This window comes from Babylonia areolata, chromosome 20 (assembly GCF_041734735.1).
Source record: "Babylonia areolata isolate BAREFJ2019XMU chromosome 20, ASM4173473v1, whole genome shotgun sequence".
NCBI lineage: Eukaryota > Metazoa > Mollusca > Gastropoda > Neogastropoda > Buccinidae > Babylonia > Babylonia areolata.
In genome coordinates, this window is record NC_134895.1 from 2,308,576 (window position 1) to 2,326,075 (window position 17,500).

At 47.0% G+C, this 17,500-nt stretch overlaps 1 protein-coding gene across 1 annotated transcript in view; it reads right to left on the reverse strand.

Annotated features, from left to right (window-relative positions):
* Positions 1 to 17,500, reverse strand: part of LOC143294844 (uncharacterized) — a 363,289-nt gene that overhangs the window by 28,797 nt on the left and 316,992 nt on the right. Inside the window, exons 34-35 of the mRNA XM_076606352.1 lie at positions 9,061 to 9,132; positions 885 to 920 (exon numbers count right to left, since the gene is read on the reverse strand). Coding sequence (XP_076462467.1) covers positions 885 to 920; positions 9,061 to 9,132 — 108 coding nt within the window. The remainder of the gene's footprint in view (positions 1 to 884; positions 921 to 9,060; positions 9,133 to 17,500) is intronic.

Here is a 17,500-nt window from a genome sequence, read left to right on the forward strand (position 1 = left end):
GTGCGCGCGCGCGCGCATGAGCGTACGTGCGTGAATAGGATTATGACTTTAATGTCCCTATTACTCATGTTTCCCTCCTTGTCACTTCCCCCACTAAATCTGTGTGTCTTCAATATCCCTTGTTGAAGCCAAATGTCTCGCTGCCTTTTTCTCTCTCTTTTTGTTTATTTATTCTTTTATCGCCAGAGGGGCAGGTTCCTTGAATCTTCTAACAGAACACTGGAGAGTGAAATGGCGCTATTCATGTAGGGGGGAGAGGGGAGAAGGGGGAGGGGGAGCCTTGGTGTTGGGGTGGTGGACAATTTTTCATGGCAGTACAGAGCTACAAGAGAAACAGCGGGGGCGACTTATTACCGGGTTCTGTAAGAACATGCATCAGCGGGAACACATGTACAGAGACAGAGACAGAGACAGATACACATATCTTTATATCTACATCTCTGTGTCTCTCTCTGCATATATATATCTACACACACACACACACACACACACACACACACACACACACACACACACACACACATGCATACATATAAATAGATAGAGAGACTGATAGACAGATAGTAGCAGTTTTACGTCCACGGCGAAATTAAATTGAAAAAAAAAAAATCAAGATATCTTAAAAGAAGAAAAAAAAGCAGCGCATTTGACAGGGATCAAACTAAGTTTTATAGTTTTTATCTCAACTTTTATTTTTTCATTTGGGATGCAGATCGCATGTTATATGCACTGTCCTATTTATTGATGAATCTATTTACCCGTCTTACATAAAAAAAAAACCCACAGAAGAACTTATCGTTCACACACACACACACACACACACACACACACACACACACACAGAGTGTTGTAAATATTCCAAGCGGTGGTCAAGCCATACTCACAACTTTCCCTCTCTCCCCTGGAGGTCCAGGTGGTCCCTGCAACAGACACACGAAGCAGTCAGCCACAGAGATGGAGTTCGATTCTCTGTGTTCTTTAAATTATGTTTTAAAAAATAATTTGGTTCTTAACTACAACAACAAGGATAACAAAAAAACAAACAAACCACTATCAATAATAATAACAATAATGATTACAACAATAAGAAGGAGGAGGAGTAGTAGCAGAAGTAGTAGCAATAGAAGAAGTGGAAGAAGTAGTAGCAGTAGAAGAAGTGGAAGAAGTAGTAGCAGTAGAAGAAGTGGAAGAAGTAGTAGCAATAGAAGAAGTGGAAGAAGTAGTAGCAGTAGAAGAAGTGGAAGAAGTAGTAGCAATAGAAGAAGTGGAAGAAGTAGTAGCAGTAGAAGAAGTGGAAGAAGTAGTAGCAATAGAAGAAGTGGAAGAAGTAGTAGCAGTAGAAGAAGTGGAAGAAGTAGTAGCAGTAGAAGAAGTGGAAGAAGTAGTAGCAGTAGAAGAACAAGAAGAAAAAGAAGGAGGGGGAGGGGGAGGGGGAGGGGGAGGTGGAGGAGGAGAAGTAGTAGTAGTAGTAGTAGTAGTAGTAGTAGTAGCAGTAGTAGAACAAGAACAAGAAGAAAAAGAAGAAAGAAGGAGGGGGAGGAGGAGGAGGAGGAGGAGGAGGAGGAGGAGGAGGAGCAGAAGAAGAAGAAGAAGAGGAAGAAGGAGAAGAAGAAGAAGAAGAAGAAGAAGAAGAAGAAGAAGAAGAAGAAGAAGAAGAAGAAGTAGTAGTAGTAGTAGTAGTAGTAGTAGTAGTAGTAGTAGTAGTAGTAGTAGTAGTAGTAGTAGTAGTAGTAGTAGTAGTAGTTGTTGTTGTTGTTGTTGTTGTTGTTGTTGTTGTTGTTGTTGTTGTTGTTGTTGTTGTTGTTGTTGTAGTAGTTGTAGTAGTTGTAGTAGTTGTAGTAGTTGTAGTAGTAGTAGTAGTAGTAGTTGTTGTTGTTGTAGTAGTAGTAGTTGTAGTTGTAGTAGTAGAACAAGAAGTGGAAGAAGAAGGATGATGATGACGATGATGATGATGACGACGATGGTGATGATGACGATAAAGTGCTCTTCCTTAGCGCTCTTCCATCAACAAACAGGCTCACAGCGCTTCGCAAATTCCACGCAACAAGCAAGCAACCTTTGAGCTGAAGATGGCAGTAACCAGGAAGACCGATAAATTCTGAGTGAAGAAAGAGATAATGTGGAAGTGTGCCATCAAAATAAAGCGGATCCCAGCCTCAGTGGGTGTGAGTTCATTTGCCCCAATGGCCGCACAAAGGCTAAGGGGCCTTTAATCTCTGTTACCTTTAATATAATATACCTTAATGTGCCATCAAAAATGCGGAACACTATAGTAGCAATTTTCAACTGGGTGCCGAGTTTGATTAACTGGAAGCCAGTTCAGCTCTTTAACCAAAAGGTGTCACACGCTCGCGCTTAGATTTCCGCGCTACAAGCTCAGCGTGCACTGTTCTGAACTTTCTGCAAACGACAGAGACCTGGGCAGCTGGAAGACCCACGTGTAACTGAATCAGTGCGGGGTTACAGAGGAGGAGACCTGTCTTCAGCTCGTGGCAGTCCGGGAAAGGCAACGAACAACTGCTGGCAATTTTCCGATCTTCAAGAAAAGCTGCACACGGCAGACGGAGCGAATGATTGTACTGCTGTCCATGGACGATGTTGGGTCTAGATGTACATCGATGTTTGAACTCTATCACCCCTAATGCTGAGTAAACTCACTGTCCACTGAACTACCACCACCACCACCACCAACAACAATCATCATCATCACAATAATAATAATAATAATAATAATAATAACCAATACCTCCTCAGCACAATGACTCAGAGCGCTAAAACAATTAGCATCAATATGGTGGGAAACTTTTTTTTGGTTTTGTTTGGTCTTTATAATATGTTTGGTCGTTGATTGTGTTTTTCATTTAAAATTCCTTTTTTCTCCTCCCCTTCCTTCCCCGCTTTCTTTCCTCCCCTTTTTACTGATTTTCATGACAGTCATCCTTCCTCCATTCCCTCCCTCCCTCCCTCTTTCCTCTCTGTCTCACTTCATTCCCCCCCCATCCCCCCACTCAATTCACCCAAGCTCCACCCCCTCCCCCTCCCCCCCAAACATCTGTTGTTGCTAACATCTTGGTTCCCCCCTCCTCCTACCCGGCTTCTCCATCTCACCATTCACCCCCTCCTCCTCTCCTCTTAAATGATAACAATAGCCGAGTGGTTAAAGCGTTGGACTGTCAATCTGAGGGGCCCGGGTTTGAATCTCGGTAACGGCGCCTGGTGGGTAAAGGGTGGAGATTTTTCCGATCTCCCAGGTCAACATAATCATGTGCAGACCTGCTTGTGCCTGAACCCCCTTCGTGTGTATGCGCAAGCAGAAGATCAAATACGCACGTTAAAGATACTGTAATCCATGTCATGTCAGCGTTTGGTGGGTTATGGAAACAACATACCAAGCATGCGCATCCCCGAAAACGGAGTATGGCTGCCTATATGGCGGGGTAAAAATGGTCATACACGTAAAATCCCACTCGTGTACATACGAGTGAACGTGGGAGTTGCAGCCCACGAACGAAGAAGAAGATATCTTATCAAAATGTCTAGTCACCAGTGTGCGTGACGGGAAATTAAACAAAATTCTACTCCTTGCTAAAACCCCGTGTGAAAAAAAAAGACACATTAAATAACAGAGACTTGGGTTGTTTTTTGCTAGCATCCCCATGTAAAAACAAAGGTTTTTTCATGTTGTTGGTGTGGGGCTTTTTTGTCTTTTTTTTTGTTATAACATCCCCAGGTAAAACAAAAACAAAAAAAAAAGGGGGTGGGAGGTGTATGGGGGAGAGGGGGGAGGGATGGGGGGTGATGTTCGGAGGCCACGACCTCTACAACAACGCAGCATGTGTGGCTGACTGATTCAGTGGAACGCGGTGTTGCGTGATGTACACGGCAATGAACCCTCCTCCCCCCACCCCCCCCCCCCCCCCCCCCGACTACTGGATAAGTAATAACTGTGAACACGCTTCCTTGAGGCCTGGGCTGAGTGGGGTCGGAGGGGGGCGAGAGGATGGGAGGGGGAGGGGGGGGGGCGGGGCAAAAGAACTTTCTTTTTTTCCTCTTTTCTTGCGAGACTCTAAAACGTGGGGGTAATAAAACTTGGCTGGTATACTTCTGCCGTGGTGGAGACGATGGTATACTATGAACTGAGTCAGCAAAAAAATATATCATTAAGAAAAGCAGAAGAAGAAGAAGAAGAAGAAAAACACTTTCGGCGGCAGCCTACCGAACAACACAGCAACCTTCACCCCACAGCAGCAGGAGGGATTATGATACAGTCCCAGTCACAGTGGGTGCAACACGTACAGGAAGTGACGGGAGAGTTATGCCGCCTTACCCCCGTCATGTGCTGTTGCAACGTTCACACATACGTCAGGGGGTGTGGGGGATGGGTGGGGTGGTTAGAGGGAGAGGGAGAAAGGGGGAGTGGGAGGGAGGAAGGGGAGGGGGGGTGCCAAAGCCACAGTTTTTCTTTTTTTCACCTCTTTTATTTAGTGTTGTGTTGTTGTTGTCGAGTTAAATCTTTATTGAGAGAAAAAGTGTTAGCTTACACATTTTTTCTTTTTTTTTTCTTTTTTTTTCTTTTTCTTTTTTTTTTGAGATCCTGCCCTCTCATGTGTTTTGTTGTGTTGTAAATTGTGTTGTGTGTTGTGAACTGTTGTGTTATCAGCTGCGTTTGGGTTGTGTGCTCTGATGTATGTAGTGCTGTGCTGTATTGTGATGTGATGTGATGTGTGTTGTTTTGTCTTCTGATGTTTGTTTGCTATGAGGTGTGGTGTGGTGTTGTGCTGCGTTGTGTTGTGATGTGTGTTGTATTGTGTTGTGACGTAATGCGCTGTACTACGTTTCGTTGCGTTGTGATGTGTGTGTGTGTGTGTGTGTGTGTGTGTGTGTGTGTGTGTGTAGGTGGGTGTGTATGTGTGTAGGTGTAAGTGTGAATATACTTGCGATGCGTGGGTCCTTTTACGGGCACATAGCGCATGTGCATGGACACAGGACCTCAAGATTACCGTCTCTTCTGACAGGCAAGTACCTGCACTACCACTCAATATCTAGTTGAGGGGAGGGTGGTGGTGGTGGGCAGCAAACCGAAAAATAAAACTGCCGGTCCGTGCAGGACTTGAACCCGGGAATCACTGGCTTCCTAGTCGGACGCAATACAACCAACGGGCCACAGTTCAACCAACAGACCCCCAAACGCTACAATGACTCCCTCAAGTGTCGTCCCTGGAGCCCGCTACACTCCTATTGTCTGGGATGGAAAAAAGCACACACACACACACACACGCGAGCGCACATACACACACACGCGCGCACGCACAGACACATACGTACGCACACACACACACACACACACAGAACAAAAAACAAACAGCACATCACGAATGAAATCGGCAGAGCCTTGGCGGATCTAACTTTCCGTCAAGCCATAGAGGACGGTGAAGCTCTGTGTATGCGAGCGTGCGTGCGTGCGTGCGCGCGAGCGAGCGAGCGAGCGAGAGAGAGAGAGTGAGTGAGTGAGAGTGTGTGTGTGTGTGTGTGTGCGTGCGTGTATGCATGCGTCAGTTACATTTGGTAACGATTTCACAAGTAGTTTAAAAACAGAGAGAGAGAGAGAGAGAAAGAAGGGTCCGTGAGAGAAAATACGGGGGTGGTGAGAGACAGAGAGTGAGCGAGGGAGACAGACAGACAGACAGACAGAAGAGAAGAGAGAAAGAAAGAGAGAGGAGAGGGGGATGGGTGGGGTGGGTGTGGGGGTTAGGGGAAAAAGAGAGAAAAAAACACACAGACGCAGAGTGGAAAAGCAGTTAACGAAACACTATCCTGGATTCATTGCTGTATGTAACTTGTGTATGTATGTAACCCTGGCTGGTCGTTACGCCAACTGTAAAACAAGGATGCCTCCTTAAAAAAAAGAAGGAAAAAAAAGGAAAGAAAGAGGAAAACAACAGCAATAACAACAAACAAAACAAAAAGCTGACAAGGGTACGTAACACTCCATCAGTCTGTCTGTCACACAGCCGACACAAAGGCTGGAAAACTTGTGGATGGATGCAAAGAGCATCCAGCGTGAAGAGCAAAGCACAGTCTGGTCTGACAGGACGTCACTGGCAGAGAGAGAGAGAGGGGGCGGAGGGGAGGAAGGAAGGTAGGAAGACAGAGAGGGGAGGGAGGGAAGGCGGGGAACAGAGGGGAGAAGAAGGGATGGAGGGAGGAGGTGTGAGAAAGACAGAGAGGGGGAGGGAGGAACAGAGGGAGAGGGAAAGAGACAGTGGGGGAGGGAGGAACAGAGGGGAGTGGGAGGGAGGGAGGGGGTGTGAGAAAGACAGAGAGGGGGAGGGAGGAACAGAGGGAGAGGGAAAGAGACAGTGGGGGGATGGAGGAACAGAGGGGAGTGGGAGGGAGGGAGGGGGTGTGAGAAAGAGAGAGGGGGAGAACAGAGGGAGGGAGAGGGAGGGGGTGTGAGAAAGAGAGAGGGGGAGGGAGGAACAGAGGGAGAGGGAGGAGGGAGAGGGTGGGAGAAAGAGAGTGGGGTGAGGGAGAGGGTGGGAAAAGAGAGAGAGGGGGAGGGGGAGGGTGGGAGAAAGAGACAGTGGGGGAGGAGGGAACAGAGGGAGAGCGGGGAGGGAGAGGGTGGGAAGAAAGAGACAGTGGGGGAGGGGGGAACAGAGGGAGAGCGGGGAGGGAGAGGGTGGGAGAAAGCGACAGTGGGGGAGGGGGGAACAGAGGGAGAGCGGGGAGGGAGAGGGTGGGAGAAAGAGACAGTGGGGGAGGGGGGAACAGAGGGAGAGCGGGGAGGGAGAGGGTGGGAGAAAGAGACAGTGGGGGAGGGGGGGAACAGAGGGAGAGCGGGGAGGGAGAGGGTGGGAGAAAGACAGTGGGGGAGGGGGGGAACAGAGGGAGAGCGGGGAGGGAGAGGGTGGGAGAAAGAGACAGTGGGGGAGGGGGGAACAGAGGGAGAGCGGGGAGGGAGAGGGTGGGAGAAACAGACAGTGGGGGAGGGGGGAACAGAGGGAGAGCGGGGAGGGAGAGGGTGGGAGAAACAGAGGGGGAGGGGGGAACAGAGGGAGAGCGGGGAGGGAGAGGGTGGGAGAAGAACAGTGGGGGAGGGGGGAACAGAGGGAGAGCGGGGAGGGAGAGGGTGGGAGAAAGAGACAGTGGGGAGGGGGGAACAGAGGGAGAGCGGGGAGGGAGAGGGTGGGAGAAAGACAGTGGGGGAGGGGGGAACAGAGGGAGAGCGGGGAGGGAGAGGGTGGGAGAAAGAGACAGTGGGGGAGGGGGGAACAGAGGGAGAGCGGGGAGGGAGAGGGAGAGAGAGAGAAGGGAGAGGGGGAGAGAGAAGAGAGGGGGGAGGGAGAGGGAGAGAGAGAGAGGGAGAGGGGGAGAGAGAAGAGAGGGGGGAGAGAGAGAAGAGAGAGACGGGATAGAGTGAAAGAGAAGAGAGAGAGGGGGGGAGAGAGAGAGAGAAGAGAGAGGGAGATAAACCGAGGAGGAAGAAGAAAGGCTAGAAAGGGGAAAGTGGTACAAGCGAGAGGGGGGGGGGGGGAGAGAAACGAAATAAGGGGAAAGAGAGGGACAGAGACAGAAAAACACAGAGAAAGGGAGTAAGGGAGGGACACACACACACACACACACACACACACACACACACACACACACACACAAAGAACGAACGCATACACACACACACACGATCATCACACACACAGACACACACACACACACACACTATCATCACACACACAGACACACAGACACACACACACACACACACACACACACAAAGAACGAACACACACACACACACATACGATCATCACACACACACACATACACACACACAAGAACGAACGCACACACAGACACGAACATCAAACACACACGATCATCACACACACAGACACAAACACACACACACACACACACACGCATCAACACACACACACACACACACACACGATCATCACACACACAGACACACAGACACACAGACACACACACACGATCATCACACACACAGACACACACAGACACACACACACACAAGAACGAACGCACACACAGACACGATCATCAAACACACACACACATACACACAAGAACGAACGAACACACACAATACGATCATCACACACACACACACACACACACACACACACACACACACCGATCATCACACACACACACACACACGATCACACACACACACACACACACACACACGATCATCACACATACACCGATCATCACACACACACACACACACATCACACACACACATCACACACACACACAAACACACCCACACACACACACACACACGATCATCCACACACAACACACACGATCATACACCCAACACACATCACACACACCACAGCCACACACACGATCATCACACACACACACACACACACACACACACACACACACGATCATCACACACACACACACACACACGATCATCACACACACACACACACACACACACGATCATCACACACGCACACACACAAGATCATCACACACACACACACACGATCATCACACACGCACGATCATCACACACACACATACACACACACACACACACACACACACACACACACACACACACACACACGCGATCATCACACACACACACACAAACACACGATCATCACACACACACACACACAGACACACACACACACACGATCATCACACACACACACACACATACGATCATCACAAACACACACACGATCATCACACACACACACACACACACACACACACACACACACACACGATCATCTCACACACACACACGATCATCATACACACACACACACACACACACGATCATCATCATCATCACACACACACACACACACACACACACACACACACGATCATCACACACACACACACACACACACACACACACACACACGATCATCACACACACACACACACACACACACGAATATCACACACACAGACACACACACACACACACACACTCGAACACACACACACGAACGAACACACACACACACACACACACACACACACACACACACATACCGGTGGTCCCGCCAAGCCGGGTGGTCCTGCTGCCCCCACTGGTCCCGGTGGTCCTACCGGACCCGGGGTACCCTGCACACACAGAGAGGTCACGACATCAGTCAACACTGTATTGCTACTAGTACTACTAATAATAGCAATAATAATAATCATCATCGTCATCATCATTAAAAACAACAACAAATAAAAAATAATAATAATAATAAAAACGATAATAATAAAAAAAAAAAAAAAATAAAAAACAATCCACAACATCATCAACAAGAACAATAACAATACTAATAATATAGTAATAATGACAATAAGACGACGACGAAAAACAAAAACAACAATAACAAGAATACGACAACGAAGAATAAAAAGACCAACAACAATAACAACATGGAGGAGAAGAAGAAGGAGAACAACAACAATTATTTCGTGCTGTCGATCACTTCAGACACAAAGTACAAAACCACACACACACACACACACACACACACACACACACACACACACACGGGGGTTGGGGGGGGGATGGATGGAGGGAGGGAGGGAGGGAGGGGGAGAGAGAGAGAGAGGATGGATGAGGATATGAGAACGGAAATAAAAATCGCTGCCAACTGCTAATCAATCTGTCAACCAGCTTCTCGGAATACAGGTGTTCTTGAAAACTTGTTTACAGCTGTCCGTGAACAGAGAGAAAGTGAGCCCAAAATGGAGCATACCCAGTCAGTGATAATTACTGCCACAGACACTGCTAGCAGCTTTCAACTTCAGGGGTTTGATTTATGGAGCAGTCCGTACACTTTTGGCGAGCGCCTCCTTTGACACTGAGATAGATTATTCGCGTCGTTTCTGGTTCCCCTCTCTCTTCCTCCCCCCTCTCTCTCTCTTCCTCCCCCCCTCCTCTCTCTCTCTCTCTGTGTTGTCCTTGATGCTATTTACTGCATTATTGTATTGTACATAAGTTCTATGATTATCTTTGCACATGTCTGTATAATTTTGACGTTGGTGTTGTGTGGAGTGACTATCGCTTTTTTCTTTCTTTTCTTTTTTTCTCATCTGTCATTCTTGCCCACAGAGCCGGATGTAAACAAGCACTTTGTGCTTACTCCTTTACCCTCGTCAAATAAATTTTCGTTCTTTCGCTCTCTCCACAGGTGGATGTCGATGTGAGATTCTTTGTTCGTTTGTCTCTCTTCTTCCGTCCTTCCTTCCTCTACTCCCTTCCTTTCTTTAACGCCCAGTCATTTTCTTTCTTGTTTTTCCCCCCTCATCTCTCACCCTTTCTTTCTTCTTCTTGTGTTCTTTCCTCTTTAGGTTACCTAGCAATCAATCAAATCTATCTATCAGTGCATCATAGTAGCGGACGAAAATAAGCAAGCAAGCAAGCGGGCGCGCGCGCACGCATACACAGATAGATAGATAGATAGATACATACATACATACACAGGTGTGCGTGTGCGTGTGTGTGTGTGTGTGTGTGTGTGTGTTTGCGCGCGCGCGCGCGTGTGTGTGTGTGTGTGTGTGTTGCTAAAGCCTAATCAGCGCGCGGGGCTATGTGCGAATGTAAAGCATGAGGCAACTGCTCCTCTTTTTCTTTTTCTTTTTTTTTTTTTTTTTTTACCCCAGCAGATGTGGCGTAGGATATAATTATGATGGACCTGTTCACACACACTGTCACCTTCTTGAAACTGAAACTTTCCCTTTTTCCTTTCCATTTATGCCTTCCACATGTCTCTGCCTTTACCACTAGCTTAAAAAAAAAAAGGAAAAAAAAGACCACTAGCTTAAACAAAAAAAAGAAGAAGAAAAAAAGACATCTTCCTTATCGTGTTTTTCTTCTATTTTTTCCTCCTTGCCATTTTCTTTTCGTTCTTTCTTCGATTGTTTTGTTGCTGTTGTTGTTGTTGTTTTGTTTTGTTGTGTGTTTTTGTTTGTTTGTTTTTCTTGGTTCCTTTATCTTCATTGCTTTATGTCAGTTTAGTTCTCGTTCATCTCAAAGTCGGGGGGGGGGAGGGAGAAAAAAAAACACACGTTGTTCTCCGCTACTTCGAAACCCACAATCAGAATCTTGATGCTTGTGCTAAGACATTCTAACGTCTTTTGGCGTTGAGTTGTTTGTTCTGGAGCTTCTGGGTACGTGTTGAATGTGTGTGTGTGTGTGTGTGTGTGTGTGTGTGTGTGTGTATGTGTGTGTGTGTGTGTGCGCGCGCGTGCGCGTATGCACGAGCAGTGTGGATGAATGGTTTGCGCACGTGCACACGAGTCTTGTGTACACGAGCCGTGTGAACATGTGCCCACATGCATGCATGCGAGTGTATTTGTGCGTGCGCCAGTGCTTTTTAATGTATGCATATTTGAGAGAGAATCCAAAACCAAAAGACGAGAAGGAGAAAACGACGACAGCCTAACCCCCAACGCCAGGCAGAGAGAACCAAGTCAACACAGGAATGTGACCAGACCGAAAAGGGGGGAAAATAAACCCCAACCAGACAAATGGCATAAACAGCACCCCATGCAACAATAACCCAGGCTACGTTAACTCACTCAGTACGGCCAGTCCTCTCTTCTCCTCTACACAGACCCCTCGGATGTCCAGTGGGTGTCTGAATGACCCAACCTTTAGCTTCCGTCGTCAGAATTGTGGTATTCTTTGTCCACATTCACGTCTTCAGTATAACAGCCTTCCGCTTGTAATATTTTGATCATGGTAATTGTGTTGAAACGCTGTTAACGTCGTCTCCTTCGCCGTTCGTATGGAAAGAGTTAAACAACATAAACACAGGAAGGGTAGGGGGTTGAGGGGGTGTAAAAGGACAAACGGAAAGAGAAAGTAACAAAAAGAGAGAGAGAGAGAGAGAGAGAAAGAAACAAGAGGAGAAAAAAAAATACAACTATTGAGAAAGGAAAGCTTCGCGACTGAACTCACATGCGTCCGGGCGACAGAGACAAGCCTGCCCTCCCTGCTCGCTTCTGTCAAAAAACTGTTTGACACATGCCCCGTGCTCAACGGCCACACTGAGAAACTCACTGTTACACTTTGCACGTGCAGGCCTTTTGCCGGTTCAGCACTGTTTTGCACATGCAACCCGGTTTCAGCACATGACATGGAGCAGAGATACACAAGACAAAGGTTGCCAGATGTCATCCAAGTCAGTTTGGTGACTGTGCGTGACGGAGTCTCTCTCTCTCTGTCAATGAACGGGGTGTGTGTGTGTGTGTGTGTGTGTGTGTGTGTGTGTGCTTCATCTATTGTATACGTGTGTGCGTGCTGGTGAATGCAAACATACTTTATTGCTTGCCTTCACGGTGATGCGTGCGCGCGCACAAACACACACACACAAACACACACATATACATACGCACGCAACTGTGTATTCGTGTGTGTGTGCGCGCTTGCTTGCTCGTCTTTGTGTATTTCATTGTCTGTGCAGAATATGTGTGCACGTTTATGAACACAGCAACGTTTCTTCTTAACATTCAGGGTTTCGAAATGGCTTTGGAGCATTTTTTTTACCATTAATGCATGTATTGACAAAGTCAGTCTAATACCATTAATGATGACTGATTGGGTCACACCATAACACCTCATCTCAAACATGTACACGTCATTCTCAGGCTTGTCACGGGAACGCAAGGAGGAGAAGGAGAAGGAAGAAGAGGAGAAGGAGAAGGAAGGAGAGGAGAAAGAGAAGGAAGAAGAGGAGAAGGAGAAGGAAGGAGAGGGAAGAAGAGAAGGAGAGGAAGGAGAGGAAGGAAGGGGGAGAAGGAAGAGGAGAAGGAAGAGGAGAAGGAGAAGGAAGGAGAGGGAAGAAGAGGAGAAGAAGGAAGAAGAGAAGAAGAAGGAAGGAGAAGGAAGAAGAGGAGAAGGAAGAAGAAAGGAGAGGAGAAGGAAGGAGAGGGAAGAAGAGAAGAAGGAGAAGGAAGAAGAGGAGAAGGAAGGAGAAGACGAATGAAGAAGAGAAGGGGGGTGGGGGGAGGAGGAATTGAAAGAGGAGGAGAGTTCAGAGGAGACTTCCAGTTTCAGTTTCTCAAGGAGACGTCACTGCGTTCGGACAAATCCATATACGCTACACCACATCTGCTCGGTAGATGCCTGACCCGCGGTATAACCCAACGCACTCACTCAGGCCTTGAGGGCATGCATATAATATTTGTGTACCTATCAGAGTGGATTTCGTCTACAACACTTTGCCAGAGGACAACACTTTTTGTTGCCATGGGTTCTTTTTCAGTGCGCCAAGTGCGTGCTGTACACGGGACCTCCCAGTTCGTCGTCTCATCCGAGAGACAAGACGTTCAGTCAAACTTAGGAGGAAAGGGCGAGAGCGGGATTCGAACCCAGACCCTCACGGACTCTGTATAGGGAGCGTGAGCGTCTTAACCGTCCTGCCAAAAGGATGAGGAAGAGAAAGAGGAGATGGTAGAGGAGAAAGAGAACAAAGAGGAAGAAGAAGAGAAGCAGACAGAAAAAAAAAAAAAATCAAGGGAGGAAGCACGCTGACGTCCTCCAATTCCGATCTAAAAACAAAAAACAAAAAAAAACAAACACATGGAAAGACAAAAATTGCTACAACCTCGCTTCACTGCCCCACTTCTACCTACACCGGTTCAGTTTGGAGATAACCCTTGACAGAAAGAGTTGTTCCCTCCGCCCCATCACTCCTGGTTGACGGGGGAGGGGGGGGGATAGGAGGGTTAGAGGAGGTTCCTCCTCCTCCTTCACTTTCTCTCTCTCTCTCCTCCTCCCCCTCTCTCTGTCTGTCTCCCCTATCGCTCTCTCTCTCCCTCCCTCTCTCTTTCCCTCTCCCTTCCTCTGCCCTCTATCCCCTCTGTCTCCACCCCCTCTCCCTCCTCTCTCCTCCCCTTTCTCTCCCTCTCTCCCCTCTCTCCCTCCCGCCACCCCCCACCCCCTTTCCCTCTCTCTTCTCTCCAAGGCCAGAAGAATCACCGCCTCTACTGGCACAAGCAGCAGCGGTAAAGCGGCACTCACAGACTGCCACTGCAGCCTGCCTGTCTGGTGGTGCCAGCACGGTGCCTGTGCTGCCCTGCAGTGGAACTGTGCCCCGCTGCCTGGGTCATCCCCTCCCCTGTCGCTTTCTTGTCAATGACATGACGACCCACTTGCAGTGACACAAGCACACAGAAACAACGTCACCCCCTTCCCTGTTCTGACGATGACGACAGCCTTTCTTGTCAATGACACACAATCACCCATGCTGTTGAGATATATGTTTACATCTACAATTCGTATGTTTGTGCACAACTGTGCTGAAGCGGGACCTTGAACTCCGATCAATGTACCAACATGACGTGAGCTTAAAAAAAAAGAAGAAAAAAAAGGGGGGGGGTGGGGGGGGGGGGGGGGGGGGGGACGAGGGGGGTTTCGAGGGAGGGTTAAAACACCTACACGTGCATGATATGATGTAAAAGTACGCCACGTCAGACGCGGCAATAAATCACAGATGATGGAATTCCAGGCGAAGATTTGAACCCTCACCGGGCCACCCCAATCGTTTTTCAGGGTGCTTTCCTCCGGGAAAGAAAGTCAGTGGCACCTGTGGAGCCACGAACTAGTCACGGGCAGCACCAAAAGGGGTGTTGGGTGGGGTGTACATCTGATGAGGGAACACCACTCCATCATCTTTTTATCTCTCGGACGGTTAAGAGTTCAACGCGATGGCAAAGAGTTGAAGAAAGACAAATTTGTGTTTGGGGAGTTTTAACGGCGGCTGCCTTTTGGTATGGGACGGTGATGATGAGCTGAAACATGAACACCAAGAGGTAAAGGAAGCAGAAGAAGGAGGAGGAGGAGGAAGTGAAAGAGAAGAAGAAGAAGAAGAAGAAGAAGAAGAAGAAGAAGAAGAAGAAGAAGAACGGAAGAAGAAGAAGAATGAAATCCACTCTGGCATGTATCCAGAAACGCAGACAAAATAAGTAACAAACAACAACGACAACAACAAAATAACAACAAGAGAGGCAAGGCCTTCAAAACTCACTTGTGATACACTTAAAAAAAAATCCAAGCTTTTTATGTATTGAGTATAATTTCAAAATGCAATGTTTAAGATGAGAAAGATCTGTTTAAAGCAAATTAAGTCCCCTAGCATTACAGAGTAATTTCCTTTTTTTACTATCTGCACCAAAACGTTTGCAAAATAAATAAAACTTCCATGCTTAGCAAAAAGAAGTTCCTGTTTGAACAAAAAATGATAATAATGACTGCTCTAGCTGTTGGGTCAGAATATCAGATCAAAGTGCTAAGTTTAGAGAATACAAAAAATATAAATATAACAGTAAATGCAGTTTGCATATAATTAGGCTTCAATCTTTATTTTTTTTTTGTGCCCATCCCAGAGGTGCAATATTGTTTTAAACAAGATGACTGGAAAGAACTGAATTTTTCCTATTTTTATGCCAAATTTGGTGTCAACTGACAAAGTAGTTGCAGAGAAAATGTCAATGTTAAAGTTTACCACGGACACACAGACACACACACAGACAACCGAACATCGGGTTAAAACATATACTCACTTTGTTTACACAAGTGAGTCAAAAAGGGATGGATGGAGGGAGGATCATATGTCGCACATAAATCTCCCTGTGATGAAACACTTCACACCAGTACACACACACACACACACACACACACACACACAAAGAAAAAAAAAGAGGGGCACGAACGAACAGGATATTGGACTGACGAGCTCAATTATCTTCTTTTATCATCAACAACGGCGGCGCTGGGAAAGCTCCCACCGAAAAGCTAACAGACAGACAGCTGTTAGCTCCAATTGTGACGACTCATGAGGGTTATGACTAGTCAGGAGGTTATTACATTCATAAATGCCTTCTTTTAGGGCCCTTTTGAACTCTCAATGTGCCAACGCAATCGTTTATCAGGGTGCTTACCTCAGGGAGCTTCAGCTACACACCCAATGCCACCCGTGGGACCACGGGTCACGGACAGCACAAAAAGGGGGGGGGGGGTAGCAGGGGTGACGGGGGTGAGGGGTTACATCTGATGAGGGGAACATCACTCCAATCATCTTTTTTTTATCTCTCGGACGGTTAAGAGTTCAACAACATGGCAAAGACATGAAGAAAGACAAATTTGCCTTTGGGTTTTTTTTTAAATTAACGGAGCTACTTTTTGGTATGGGACGATGATGATGAGCAGAAACAAGAACAGCAAGAGGTAAAGGAAGCAGAAGCAGAAGAAGCAAAAGAAAAGTAGTATAAGAAGAAGAAGAAGGAGAAGAAGAAGAAGAAGAAGAAAGAAGAAGAAGAAGCAAAAGAAAAGAAGAAGAAGGAGAAGAAGAAGAAGGAAGAGGAGGAGGAGGAGGAGGAGGAAGTGAAAGAGAAGAAGTAGTAGTAGTAGTAGAGGTAAAAGAAGAAGGAGGAGGAGGAGGAGAAGGAAGAGAGACAGAGAGAGAGGGAGAAAGATAGACAGACAGACCGAGACAGACAAAGAGAGAAAGAGAGACAGACAGACACACAGAGGGACACAGAGAGAGAGAGGGTGGGGGTGGGGAACATGGACAGGGAAGAAGAAGAAGAAGAAGAAGTAGAAGAAGAAGAATGAATGAATGAATGAATGAATGAAATCCACTCCAACATGTATTCAGAAACGCAGAGAAGACAAGCAACAAAAAACAACAACGCCAAGGCACCAATGTCGACATCTTCACTCCGAGAAGCAGCAGGGAGGGAAGGAGGGAAGGAGGATCATATGTCGCACATAAAACACCCTGTGATGAAACACTTCACACCACTACACACACACACACACACACACACACACACACACATACACACACACACGAAGAGGGGGCACAAACGAACAGGATATTGGACTGACGAGCTCAATTATCTTCTGTTATCATCATCAACGGCGGCGCTGGGAAAGCTCCCACGAAAGAGCTAATAGACAGAAAGCTGTTAGCTCCAACTGTGACGACTCACGAGGGTTATGACTAGTCAGGAGGGTTATTGCATTCATAACTGCCTTCTTTTAGGGCCTTTTTTGTGTGTGTCTCTATTGTAGTGGTGTTGTGTTGCGCTGTGTTGTGTGGCGTTGCAAAGCATTGCGTCAGGGTTCTATTGCATTGCTTTGCATCAAGTTACGATATTAGATTATGTTTGTTGGTTGGGTTTTTTCCTTGGATAGTACACATACAACATTTTATTCGTTCGTTCGTCGTGTTGTGTTTGCTTTTCGACCCAAGTAGCAGCTTCTTTGTGGTTTTTCCTCTGTGTGTGTGTGTGTGTGTGTGTGTGTGTGTGTGTGGAGGAGGGTTGGGGATGAACGGACGAACGAACAAACCTTTTAACTGAGGGGGAAAAAAAAGAATCAGCACAAATGGCTTGTTTTCATCCTCCCCTCGTGAAAAGGAAAATAACAAACACCCAATACAACAAGAATGAATTCAAAATTATGTCAGAAAAGATCACC